The sequence below is a fragment of the Musca autumnalis genome, unplaced genomic scaffold, assembly GCF_047663935.1.
Source record: "Musca autumnalis isolate F117 unplaced genomic scaffold, ASM4766393v1 scaffold_4, whole genome shotgun sequence".
Taxonomy (NCBI): Eukaryota; Metazoa; Arthropoda; class Insecta; order Diptera; family Muscidae; genus Musca; species Musca autumnalis.
In genome coordinates, this window is record NW_027411977.1 from 20,866,198 (window position 1) to 20,877,380 (window position 11,183).

The window sequence follows — 11,183 nt, forward strand, 5'->3', positions numbered from 1 at the left end:
AAGGTTAGCCAAAGCTTTATGTCAATTTAAATTTTTTTATTCGAGTATGCCTAAAACTTCAAAACAATATAAACAAACTGTGTATGTGTGTGTGTGGTGTTTGAATAATATGCCAAACAATTTTAAAAACAATCGAATTCAATGATTTTTAAAATTGTTTTTAGACCATTTGTACGGAAGAAATTGGTGAGATTTGCATTGAAACAATCAGTTTATCATATTCACAACTCGATTATGTGGAGAAAACTTAACTCTTCATTCATTTTTCGCGTTTTTTATAAAATGCTCAAAAATACATTGTAAACAAACCCACTTGTTGCTTTTATTTTGAAGTTTTAGGAATTCAAGAAAAACAAGGGTTCTATAGATTTTTTTCATTTAAATCTACCTCTTTACTTATACCATGACTTCAAACATTTTTGATAACGCCCGTTCATAACATTCTTACCCCCAGTTTTTGTAACTATTTTTTGTTCGTTCGTCTATATTCGTAATAATTTAAGCATCCATATCTCTTCCCCCAAGTGACATACAGAACTAATTTTTCGTAGACGCGTTCCATATTTATTAAAGAATACCCCATATAAAAATCAGCGCTCGACATTTGCGCCAAGGCGAGTAAATCCATCTACAAAATTTGACAATTCGTGTGAGAACAATAAAATTTTTTACAAAAACAGGGGGTTAAAATGTTTACGTTTAAACCTCTGACTTACATTACGTTTCCACTAATCAAATATTAGGAATGTACACAAAATATTGTTTTATATGAATCACCCTGTTGTTAAACCAGTGACATTTGGGAATTTTGCTAAAAAAAATCAAGTGACAGCTGTCAAATAGAATAAAAAAATCTTATTGGTGTTTGTCGGCCGTGTGCGAAGGATTGTTGCTGTGAAATTTTGTGAGTTTTTTTCTTCCAACCAAAGGTAAATGTGTTGATCTTTTCAAGGTAAAGCTTGTTGTACAATTGCATCTAATATTTATTAATAAAAAGGGAGATGCAATGCAATTATGAACTTATTTTGGCAACAGATCGACAACAAGAAACTACCAAAAAAGATCAAAAGACGCATAGAAAATTCTGTGGCAAAAAAAAAAATTACATAACCCTAAGTGCAACTAAATAAGAAATTTTTACTGGGCTTGTGATTAATAACCAAAAAGAAGGCATTAAAAAGAAGGAAAATGTTTATATTTACGATATGTATTTTTGTGCAAATATTATTTTGTCTATTGTCCTGATGATGACGAGTGTTTAGTGACTGTGTGTTGACTTTATGTTATATGGTTGTTCCATGAATGACGTTTGAACTGATTTCTAACTTTTGTTATTTTTCTTTATCTCTATTTCAGAAACTTGAAATACCACAAAATCCAAGATGCGTCTAACCAACATTCTCAATGGCCAACATTTTGGTAACCTTGCCAAGGTTCATGGTATTGTCACATACAAAATTTCTCCCTTTGAGCAACGCGCTTTTGCTGGTGCCATCAGCCATGGCCTGCCCAACATTTTCCGCCGTGTTCGCTCAAACATTTTCACCGTAGCTCCACGTAAGTTTTTGTTTGTTGCCATTTTCAAATGATTTGAGGATATTTAATAATTATCTTGTGTTCTTTCTTTTAGCTTTCATTGTTGGCTACTTGATTTACAATTTGGTTGAAGCTGAGCATCACCATTTGAGCCGCAAGAATCCTGCTGAATTCGCCAATGATGAATAAACAAATTATTGTACGATAGAATTCATCTCCCGATAGTTTAATTTAATAAATAAAGTAAACAAACAAAAAAACTGGCCACTGGTTGGATAACACAATATTTTTAATGGGATGTTGAAATTATTGAGAGATGCGGAAGAATCTTGTTCATCTAAAATAATACAAAATCACTTCGCGAACAAAATTTTCTTTAAAGATGTTAAATTTTCTTAAATAGCCTGCATTCGGCCGGGGATTTAGTACTGTCTCCTGTGGACAGGTGCTAATATCGGGCACGGGAACAAAGTTAAGTTAAAGTTTATTGAGACTCATAAAAAACATGCAATGTAACAAAAATATTTTTTAAATTGTAAATTTTTCACTAAGCAGCAGTCCTTTAACAAAGGAATTTTCGCAACTTCAGAGACCCATAACATGGAAAGTATGGACTTCCGCAACAAATGTTATACAGTCAACCAAAAAAGTCTACATACACCCTATAAATCTCGGGTTTTAAGGGTAAGGAAGCATTTTTATGAAAATCCAAGTACATAGTTCTATCTCATATCCCTAATAAACAATATTACATACAACAGAAATATATTCCATAATACGAATAACGGTAAATTCTATAAAAATTAAAAAAATAATAGGGAAAAAGTGTACATACACCCAATGAAATATTAAAATTACCGTAAAATTGATGGAAAAAGCAATACAAATTTTACATTTTATTGCTTTATCGAATGTTTCTGGTTGTCTATGAGATATTTTAGACAAAATAGGAACAGATTTGTGGATTAATTGCCGTTATTCAATGTCAGACTTCGCGTATAGCTCGTTAAGGCGGGCCCTTGCAGATTTCTTTGAGTTTTTCAGTCTAGTAGTTTATGAAACCCCAGAAAATACAGTGGGACTAACAATTTTGGGATCCAAGAGCGCTATGAAGTTTTTCTTGTGGGTAATATATGCTCCTGAGCTTCGAAAATATACGAATTCCTGAGGTTTCTCATAAATTTTATAGTTTTCACAACATTCCAAGGGGCAAATTACATGCAGAAGCCTTCGAATAACCTTGTAATAAGGTCTGGTACAATCTTCGAGCATCCATTGAATAATCAATGTAAAAGTATCCGACATTTATAGCGCTTCAAGTGACCTAACGATCATAATACGAGAGCATACTAGTTAACAGTGTAAATTTCATACAAATTGCATGCATTCTTTGGTGGTGCTTTTATTTTGATAATTTGGAAACTTTAGGAGCGGGTTTGTAGAATAATGTTGTACATTTCTGATTGAGTTAAGGTCTAAAAATGTATTACAAAGTAATTCCAAGGTTCTTGCTTGTAATTTGACCCTTGGAATGCTGTGAAAACTAAAAAAAAATTATGAAAAACTCAGGAATTCGCATATTTAGCGAAGCTCAGGAGCATATATTATCCATAAGAACAACTTCAAAGCGCTCTAGGATCTCAAAATAATTAGTCCCACTGTATTTCCTGGGGTTTCATAAACTACCAGACTGAAAAACTCAAAGATGTCGGCAATGGTCCGCCTTAACGAGCTATACGCGAAGTCTGACCTTAAATAACGTCAATTAATGCACAAATATGTTCCTATTTTGTCTAAAATATATCATAGACAACCAGAGACATTCGTTAAAGCAATAAAATGTAAAATTTCTATTGCTTATTCCATAAATTTTACGGTAATCTTAATATTTCATTGGGTGTATGTAAACTTTTTCCCTATTAATTTTTTTAATTTTTATAGAATTTACCGTTATTCGTATGATGGAATATATTTTTGTTGTATGTAATATTGTTTATTAGGGATATGAAATAGAACTATGTACCTGGATTTTCATAAAAATGCTTCCTTACCATTAAAACTCGAGATTTATAGGGTGTATGTAGACTTTTTTGGTTGACTGTATATATTTGTGATCAGGGTGACGATACGAGATTAGTGCGTAAACTCATCTTATGCCTGATGTTTTTAGAGAAGCAGAACACAGACCATTTTAACCCACTTAGCTCCGACAATTTTTTTGGAAGAAACTTAAAATTTTGTATGAAGATTATATTTTTGAAACTTTTTAAGCATTTCTTAACAAATAACTTTTTTCTCTAAAACGAATACTTTTCCTGCAATCGGGTCTTTTTTTTAAAGTGCCGAAAACTTTGAAGGTTTTTGATTGAGAAAATACTCTTACTACATTCCCAAGAAATCCCTGACGTTATATCGACGCCTCCAAACAATAGTGTGCTAAGTCGACTTAGCATGTTTTCAAGTTCTTTACATTTTTATATTTAACGTCCTTTAACTTAAATTCTGTCAAATTTTGGTAATAATCGGACAATCCGAACAGAAGTTATAAACAAATATTTACTTAGCATAGTACTGAAGGTCAAAGAAATTTCCAAACTTTTAGAGATTGTCCTGCAAAACTCACTGTTCAGAATTAGCAAACTATTATTTGGAGGTGTCGAACGTCCTTTAACTTAAATTCTGTCAAATGTTGGTAATGATCGGTCAATCCGAACAGAAGTTATAAACAAATATTGACTTAGCATAGTACTGAAGTTCAAAAAAATTTCCAAACTTTGAGAGCTTCTCCTGCAAAACTCACTTTTTAGACTTAGCATACTATTATTTGGAGGTGTCGATATGAAGTTAAGTCGGTCTCTAGAAGCTATATATCTTGGTGTTTGTGATTCTGATTTTTAAGGGGTGACCCCCACACTTGCAAATTAAAAAAAAATCAAATCTTATTTTAAAGTAGTAATAGAATAGCAAATCGGTGCCAAATCTACCTCGAAAAATAATAGGTTAGGTTTAGGATGCGTGACTGCCATGCCGACAGCCACTCCACTCGGAGACCTTGAGGTCCATTGTGATCATCCAGACTATTGTTGTTGTTGGTGATTGATGGTGCGGTCGAAAAATAATAAACCCATTGCCATACAATTTTATGGAGTATCAAGGATATCAAAATATTGTCCTTCATCGATCGATTTTATTTAAAAAATGTTTTTGTCAGTTTTATGACCAGACCATGGCAGAACTACCAGGTAGTGGTATCACACCACCTGATCGAATATGAAAAGTCAAATCCCTTTATAAAAAAATATTTTTGTTGTAATTTCCCCAACAAAATAAAGAAAGTTTTGACATAACATATTCAAAATTTTGCGATGCCACTACCTGGGTAATTGTGCCATGGACCAGACATAGTAAGTTTTTTTAACCCAAAAATTGAAAATTGGCTATTTAGCTCCACAAAACCAAATAATATTTCTCAAAAAAAAAAAAAAAAAAAAAATCAGACCAAAAAATCTACCAAAAATGTTTGGTTGTTTTCTTTCATGAAATATGGCCTTTTTGGTCTTTACAAGTAGGGATGCTTAATCTGAAGTGGTTCCAGAATCAGATGATAGATATATGTATCTCATTTGGTACCTCCTTTAAACCACACAAACGGTTTTGTTCTATAAATATTCGTTTGCATCAACTCCAAAGATGTGTGCATGAAATCTCAATAAAGACCATATATAACTGATAGACCGATTTGGTTCAAACTTTTACACTTGTAATATCATATTAGATCACAGTACCTCCACCAACAAAAAAAATTCTAACATTTTCGATCGAAGGAAGTAACAGATTTGGTCTATACTTTCTACCAGACAGAGATGATGTTCGAATATGGACTATATCGGTCCACTTCTTCGGGTACCTCCCACACAAATCCTCGCGACCCCCATCCCTCACAAAGTTAAAATGTTTGCGCTAGATTAAGGGCTGTTTGAGGATTATTTTGATATTTTTCATCTAAGGGAATCCTTATGGTCCCGTTAACAGCAATATGATATTGGCCCAAAAGCTCGTGCGATAAGCAGTGTCTGATATTGCTTGAACCTTTAAACATCGCAAAATCATATAGACTATATCGCACAACTCCTCTCTTTCACAAACAAATAAACAATTTCCGGATATTAAGCGCAGTGCATTCCTACAGGCACCTAAAAGTTCAAAACTTTAGTGCTTTACTCCAAATCAAATTAATTACCAAATTACCGGAAACGTCCGGATGATCGGAGCGTCCATAATCGTTTAAATAAATACCCCGAAAAATGTAGCAAAATTCTCAAAACCCCCTAAAATACTTTGCGGAAATTCGATATTATTTTACTTCTACGGAGCGTCCATAATCGTTTAAATACCCAAAAAAAATGTCGCAAAATTCTCAAAACCCCTAAAATAGTTTGCGCAAATTCGATATTATTTTACTTCTCAGCAAAAATACTGATTACAATATCCATTACTTTATAAAGAGCGTATGTCGGCCAAAATAAGTGGTCCAAAAATGAACCACGACCACGCGACATGCCTTTGTAAAAATAAGGTAAGGTTTTTTTATGAGTACCGACTCCTCAAGTTTTTGTTTTGTTTTTGTTTGCATTTACTAACATCCCACCCTTTACTTTTTAAGACTATTCCAATACAGGAGCTTCCTGGTAGAACGCAATGGTACATATAAAAAAATCCTTCTGAAGGGTCTGGGAATGATACACTGCCATAGACAGGAGGGCAGTTCAGAGGGCATGGACGCCCGAGTTCGAACACAGTTTTGCAATCTCGGGAAGTATGAACTTCGTCACGAAAATTGTATCGTTGTAAAGGAGGACCTTAAGTACTTCCCAATGATACCCTTATTGCCTTGGTCGCCACTGTTGTAATTAGGAGCCAACGAGCAACGGGTTTAACTTGGCTTGGTTAACACATGATAAAATTGACTTGTTCCCAACTTTCCATCGAACACATAATCTATAAATAGGAGACTTCGTTTCAACACAAATCAAGAAAGAGTTCTGAATTTCTATCAAAATGATTTGGAGATACATATGTAAATATGTATGCAATTTTAAAATAAAAATAACTGCTTACCTTGGTTTGCGGAAACTGGTTGTGCAAAATCATTCGTGCACGTTCTAAGAAATTTTCTGGCAAGCACCATTACAGTTAAACATTTTTTTATTTTAAAACCACCGAGCACCTATTGGATGCTAAATAACATTTTTTGACCACTTTTTACATAAAATAATAAATCGATCTATTTTTGCACAATTTTCAATAATCTTTGAAAATACTTCATATTTTTAACTGTTGTTGTTCTACCGACAACTAAACACAGATTCGATGGACTGTGTTCAGTTTGTGTTCATTTGCTACACAGAAAAATGTAGAATTTATGACACACCCTGTGTCATGCCATCTTATGGGTACTTTACACGATATGTTTTTTACATATGAGTTGTCACTTTGCATATACATTTTGTATGGGAGAAGTGACAACTCGTATGTAAAAAACATATCGTGTAAAGTACCCATTAGTGCTAATTCATACCACCGCACAGTGTCCGATTTTCCGAAAAACCTGGCCAAAACTCTAAAAATGAATGGATTTTGACCTAACCTTTGGTTCTTATGTTTTTCGGGCGGCTGATTACATTTTTGATATTATTTAAGCCTCAGGCGGTAATTTAAGGCCCATCCTCCTATAAAATGTGATCTTATCGGATCAAAATATTCTACAAATTTCTTGGCCATAAATTTTTACTATAGGTCCTAGAATACACCAAACCTCTATATCTTACCATAACTCCAGAAATATGCAAATTAGAAAAACATTTTAGGGTTAATGTCGTACTTCATCAAAGTTTTTGCAAAATTGTTATACAAAGCATCATTTTAGAAGAATGGCGTCAAAGACAAAAATGTTCTCAGCTAAATTTCACTATAAGTCACCAAAGAAATGAAATCTCTATTTGCATTACATACCAAGGAAATATCGGTATCAATTTTGCCAAAAAACCAAGAAACTACATTAGGGGTGCAAGCTTCCACAATTTCTACAGTGTTGGAAATATTTGAGTTAAGATCACTTGGAATCCTTGCACTTTAGGTGTATAATGTCTTTGGCATCTTTACTGACAAAAATGTGAATATTTGTCTTAAAAAAATTAACCCTCGTGCGAGTCATAAAAGGGGTCCTTTTGGTCCCTTTTTCTACAAATCTTTAAAATCTCCTATAAAATGTGGTCGGATCAGACCAAAATATTCTAGAAATTTGTTCGCCATAAAATTTTACTATAGGTCTTAAAATATATCAAAACTCTAAATTATGCCCAAACGCCAGAAAGTGGCCCTATACTATATTCTGACATTCTGAATGAAAGAAAATATGTATATACCTGCAAGACAAAATATCACATCAAAACGAAAAGTGCAAATATGTGCAGGATGTTTCGATGGAAATTGGTAAAAAAAACCCTTCCGTTTTTATGAAATGAAAAATTACACGGCCCAACTCGATCTTACTCACAACTATCTTCATAATTTATTGTGAAAATTGATCTTGAAAAAAATTAACAAGTACGGACATCAATTATTAAAGAACGCACAATTCATTGGCGACACTGAACATCTTAAATACGTTTCACATACCTTTCATTACAATTACAAAAAGAAAATATTTGATAACCGTTGTTTATTTTGCATATTATAATAAATTTATAAACAACTTAAATATTAAAAGAAAATAAAATTCCAAATAGGGTCACTTCGACCTGCTTTTATACCCACTAATTAAACAAGAAATGTATATATTTTTTCATAACTACACGCACTGGGATCCTATAAACAATATCTGACCCTTTGTAGTTTAAATTGATAATTTTTTTTTCGATTTTTGGCCAGGTTTTTTGAAAAATCGGAGACGGTGCACCGCAATAAATTCTCGGGGTTGCATAACTAATATTGAAACAGGGACATAAATGTACAAAGAAAAACTTTTGCGAAAAAAATCGAACATTAAAGAATTGTGTGTAAATAAAGCACTTAAAATAAACGTATAAATATTAAAAAAAAAAAATAGTCGCGATTTATTTTTTATTTATTTAAAGTTATTTCATGCATATAAAGCTTTTAGGGCATAAGCCCCGTTCCACACTAGAATGTGGCCTGTTCCCGTACTTTATAAAGTGGTAAAAGTCGTAAAAGTTGTAAAAGTCGTAAACGATTTTCATATAAATTTTGTGTACGGGAACGCAAAATGTGTAAAAGTGGTAAATCTTGTAAAAACTTTTTAGTTCTGGAACAGAGCTATGATTTCAATGAAGTAATTTCATGAAATTAGGCATTCTTAGATCGTGTTCCCCACGCTAGGGACATCGCCTAATGTAAAAGTAAATGACGTAAGGAAAATCCCTAATGGGTACTTTACACGATATGTTATTTTACATATGGCTGTTTATTCTCATATTTGAAATTTCAATGTATTGTTGATATATTTTTCAAATTGTCGTTGAAAAATATGCTAGAAACAACGCGATAGAGGCATTTTACAACAATGATATGTTCTGAAGAGTTGTGTATTACATTTCAGCGAATATTTTCCCCAAATATAATATTAAGAAAAATTTAACCGTTTCGGAGATACGCTGCGAAATATATACAAATTACGGAATTATTAGATATATTACAAAATTTGAGGGAATATATGTGGTTATTCGTGTTCATTTTTTCCAAATACCTTATTCTTGTTCTTATCTACAAGTTTGCTGCGGATGGCATGGACAGATTCGTATTGGTTTTAAAGATATAGCCCCGATTTGCTTTAAAAAGTCAATTTTTAACCATGTTTAGATGGGGCCATAAAATCCGAACCCGATCTAACAAAACAAAACCCAAGGGGCGTTTTTGTCTATTGGGACGGTACTTTCATAAAAACCGCATTAGAAGTTGTTTGCACAAAATTACCTTGAAAATGTTACAATGTGTTACACAATTTGTATATTAGTTGTATCACAAAAAGTAAATTCAGATGAATGTATTATGTATCCTTCTAAAATATTGTAGATTGCCTTTAGAAATATAACAAAAATTAGTGACTCTATTATTATAGTACAGTACTATACCATTTTTATTTAAAAATGTGTTCAAAGACTGCATAAAAACATTGCCTCCATTATCAGTGAAAATCGATTATCAGCAATGCCTCCGGTTCCGACCATCACGGATAATCGAGGTCCGACTGTAATGCTTTATTTAATAAATAACTAACAGCAAAGATGATTATTAAAATGGAGTCGAAGGTTTGATGTGTTTGACAGTTGAAATCGCAGTTACTAAAAACGTAGCGAATGCTAATTAGTACAAACTATGTACATGTGTTGCGTGTTACTTATTGCCATCGTGTGAATTAGCTCTATGTTTTTTTGCCAAGAGACTGTGTTCAGTATGTGTTCATTTGCCATATTTAGTCGCAATACGACTTATATATCCCTAATTCTTACGGATTACATTACAAGAACAAAAAATGATATCATAATAAAAACAAAGAAGGAAAGAAGTTTAGAAAATATACAACACAGTAAAACGTAATTATTCAATATACTTGCAGTTATTCCAGTTTATTTTATTGTTTAATATTAAAGGTTCATTGTATTACAGTTTATTCTTGCCCGTCTGCCACCAAGCAGGCATTTCATACTACAAAGGGTCCAATCCAATAGCAGCTGAACAATGAATGATTGCTGTGGTAACGAGATTCGCAGCGAATCTATATCAAATATTCTCAATGTCATTGTGGAATCAAAAATAATTAGCATTGAAGTGTTTACAGCAGCTGTGGGAATTCTTTTTATGGTGGTCATGTTAAAGAATAAATTCTGGAGTTTTTGTGGCACCTGATTGTAATCGTATCGTTTAAAGTATTCTCAACTAGGCAATGAAGAGGCGAATCTTATGCTAAACACAAATAATGTATTCCATTGAAATTGTCCCCACTTTATTAAGTTATAATTAATTAAGAGTTAAATTGAAATGCATAAAAATACAACTTACCCAACAATGTGATGGAGTCATGTTTAAGTGAAATTTATGTGTAAATAAAAAATAAGTAGAAATATTAAAACATTAATTTGCATGGTAAAGCAAGGTATTGACACAGTGACGGATATTGGTTGTGTATCATGTGATATTTAAGGTGACCTTCATTTCCATATCGGTTCCATTTTATAATGTATTTTAAAGAAGACCATTTAGAGTGTTAGAAGACCGAACAAAAGCTATATAAAGAGCTGAAATATTTTTGTATCACACTTTGGTCGACTGGAAGAGCATAAATTCTTCGTATAAAAAAGATCATCTGTTCTTAATTTGGAGGAACATGCGGTTTTGTATCATACTTTGGTCGATGGGAAGAGCATAAATTCTTCGTATAAAAAATACCATCAGATCTTCGTTTGGAGGAGCATGAGAATTTCTAATGGAAGAGCATAAGGAAGTCCTTAGAGTACATCGTTAGTTCTTCTTACAGAAGATTATGCATGAGGTTTTCTTTTAGAGGACCGCATTTGTTATTGAAGACTTAGAGTACTTTTAATAGAAGAGTATAAGGTCTTTTTATAGTA

The 11,183-nt window shown here is 32.8% G+C and overlaps 2 protein-coding genes across 7 annotated transcripts; both read left to right on the forward strand.

The window, feature by feature from the left end:
• The first annotated feature begins 783 nt into the window (after window positions 1-783).
• On the forward strand, window positions 784-1,796 carry UQCR-Q (Ubiquinol-cytochrome c reductase ubiquinone-binding protein). Of its 5 annotated transcripts, none has more exons than XM_073980254.1 (3): window positions 784-904; window positions 1,357-1,557; window positions 1,631-1,796. In XM_073980254.1, the coding sequence occupies exons 2-3, from the start codon at window positions 1,383-1,385 to the stop codon at window positions 1,723-1,725; spliced, it is 270 nt and encodes an 89-aa protein (XP_073836355.1). In that variant the 5' UTR covers window positions 784-904; window positions 1,357-1,382; the 3' UTR covers window positions 1,726-1,796. The 5 variants fall into 5 exon arrangements, with proteins under 5 accessions (XP_073836355.1, XP_073836356.1, XP_073836358.1 ...); XM_073980255.1 differs by having other exon boundaries at window positions 793-929; XM_073980257.1 differs by lacking the exon at window positions 784-904 and adding an exon at window positions 915-952.
• An 8,224-nt stretch (window positions 1,797-10,020) lies between these two features.
• On the forward strand, window positions 10,021-10,684 carry LOC141401868 (uncharacterized). 2 transcript variants are annotated; one of them, XM_073982424.1, is made up of 2 exons: window positions 10,021-10,148; window positions 10,222-10,684. In XM_073982424.1, the coding sequence occupies exon 2, from the start codon at window positions 10,294-10,296 to the stop codon at window positions 10,459-10,461; it is 168 nt and encodes a 55-aa protein (XP_073838525.1). In that variant the 5' UTR covers window positions 10,021-10,148; window positions 10,222-10,293; the 3' UTR covers window positions 10,462-10,684. The 2 variants fall into 2 exon arrangements, with proteins under 2 accessions (XP_073838525.1, XP_073838526.1); XM_073982425.1 differs by having other exon boundaries at window positions 10,026-10,148; window positions 10,206-10,684.
• Window positions 10,685-11,183: the final 499 nt, after the last annotated feature.

Bases quoted from the DNA above. Each gene is read 5' to 3' on its own strand.
- UQCR-Q (XM_073980254.1), top strand. From the start codon at position 1,383: ATGCGTCTAACCAACATTCTCAATGGCCAACATTTTGGTAACCTTGCC. The intron at 1,558-1,630 runs GTAAGTTTTTGT...TCTTTCTTTTAG, and splicing joins CATTTTCACCGTAGCTCCAC to CTTTCATTGTTGGCTACTTG.
- LOC141401868 (XM_073982424.1), top strand. From the start codon at position 10,294: ATGAATGATTGCTGTGGTAACGAGATTCGCAGCGAATCTATATCAAAT.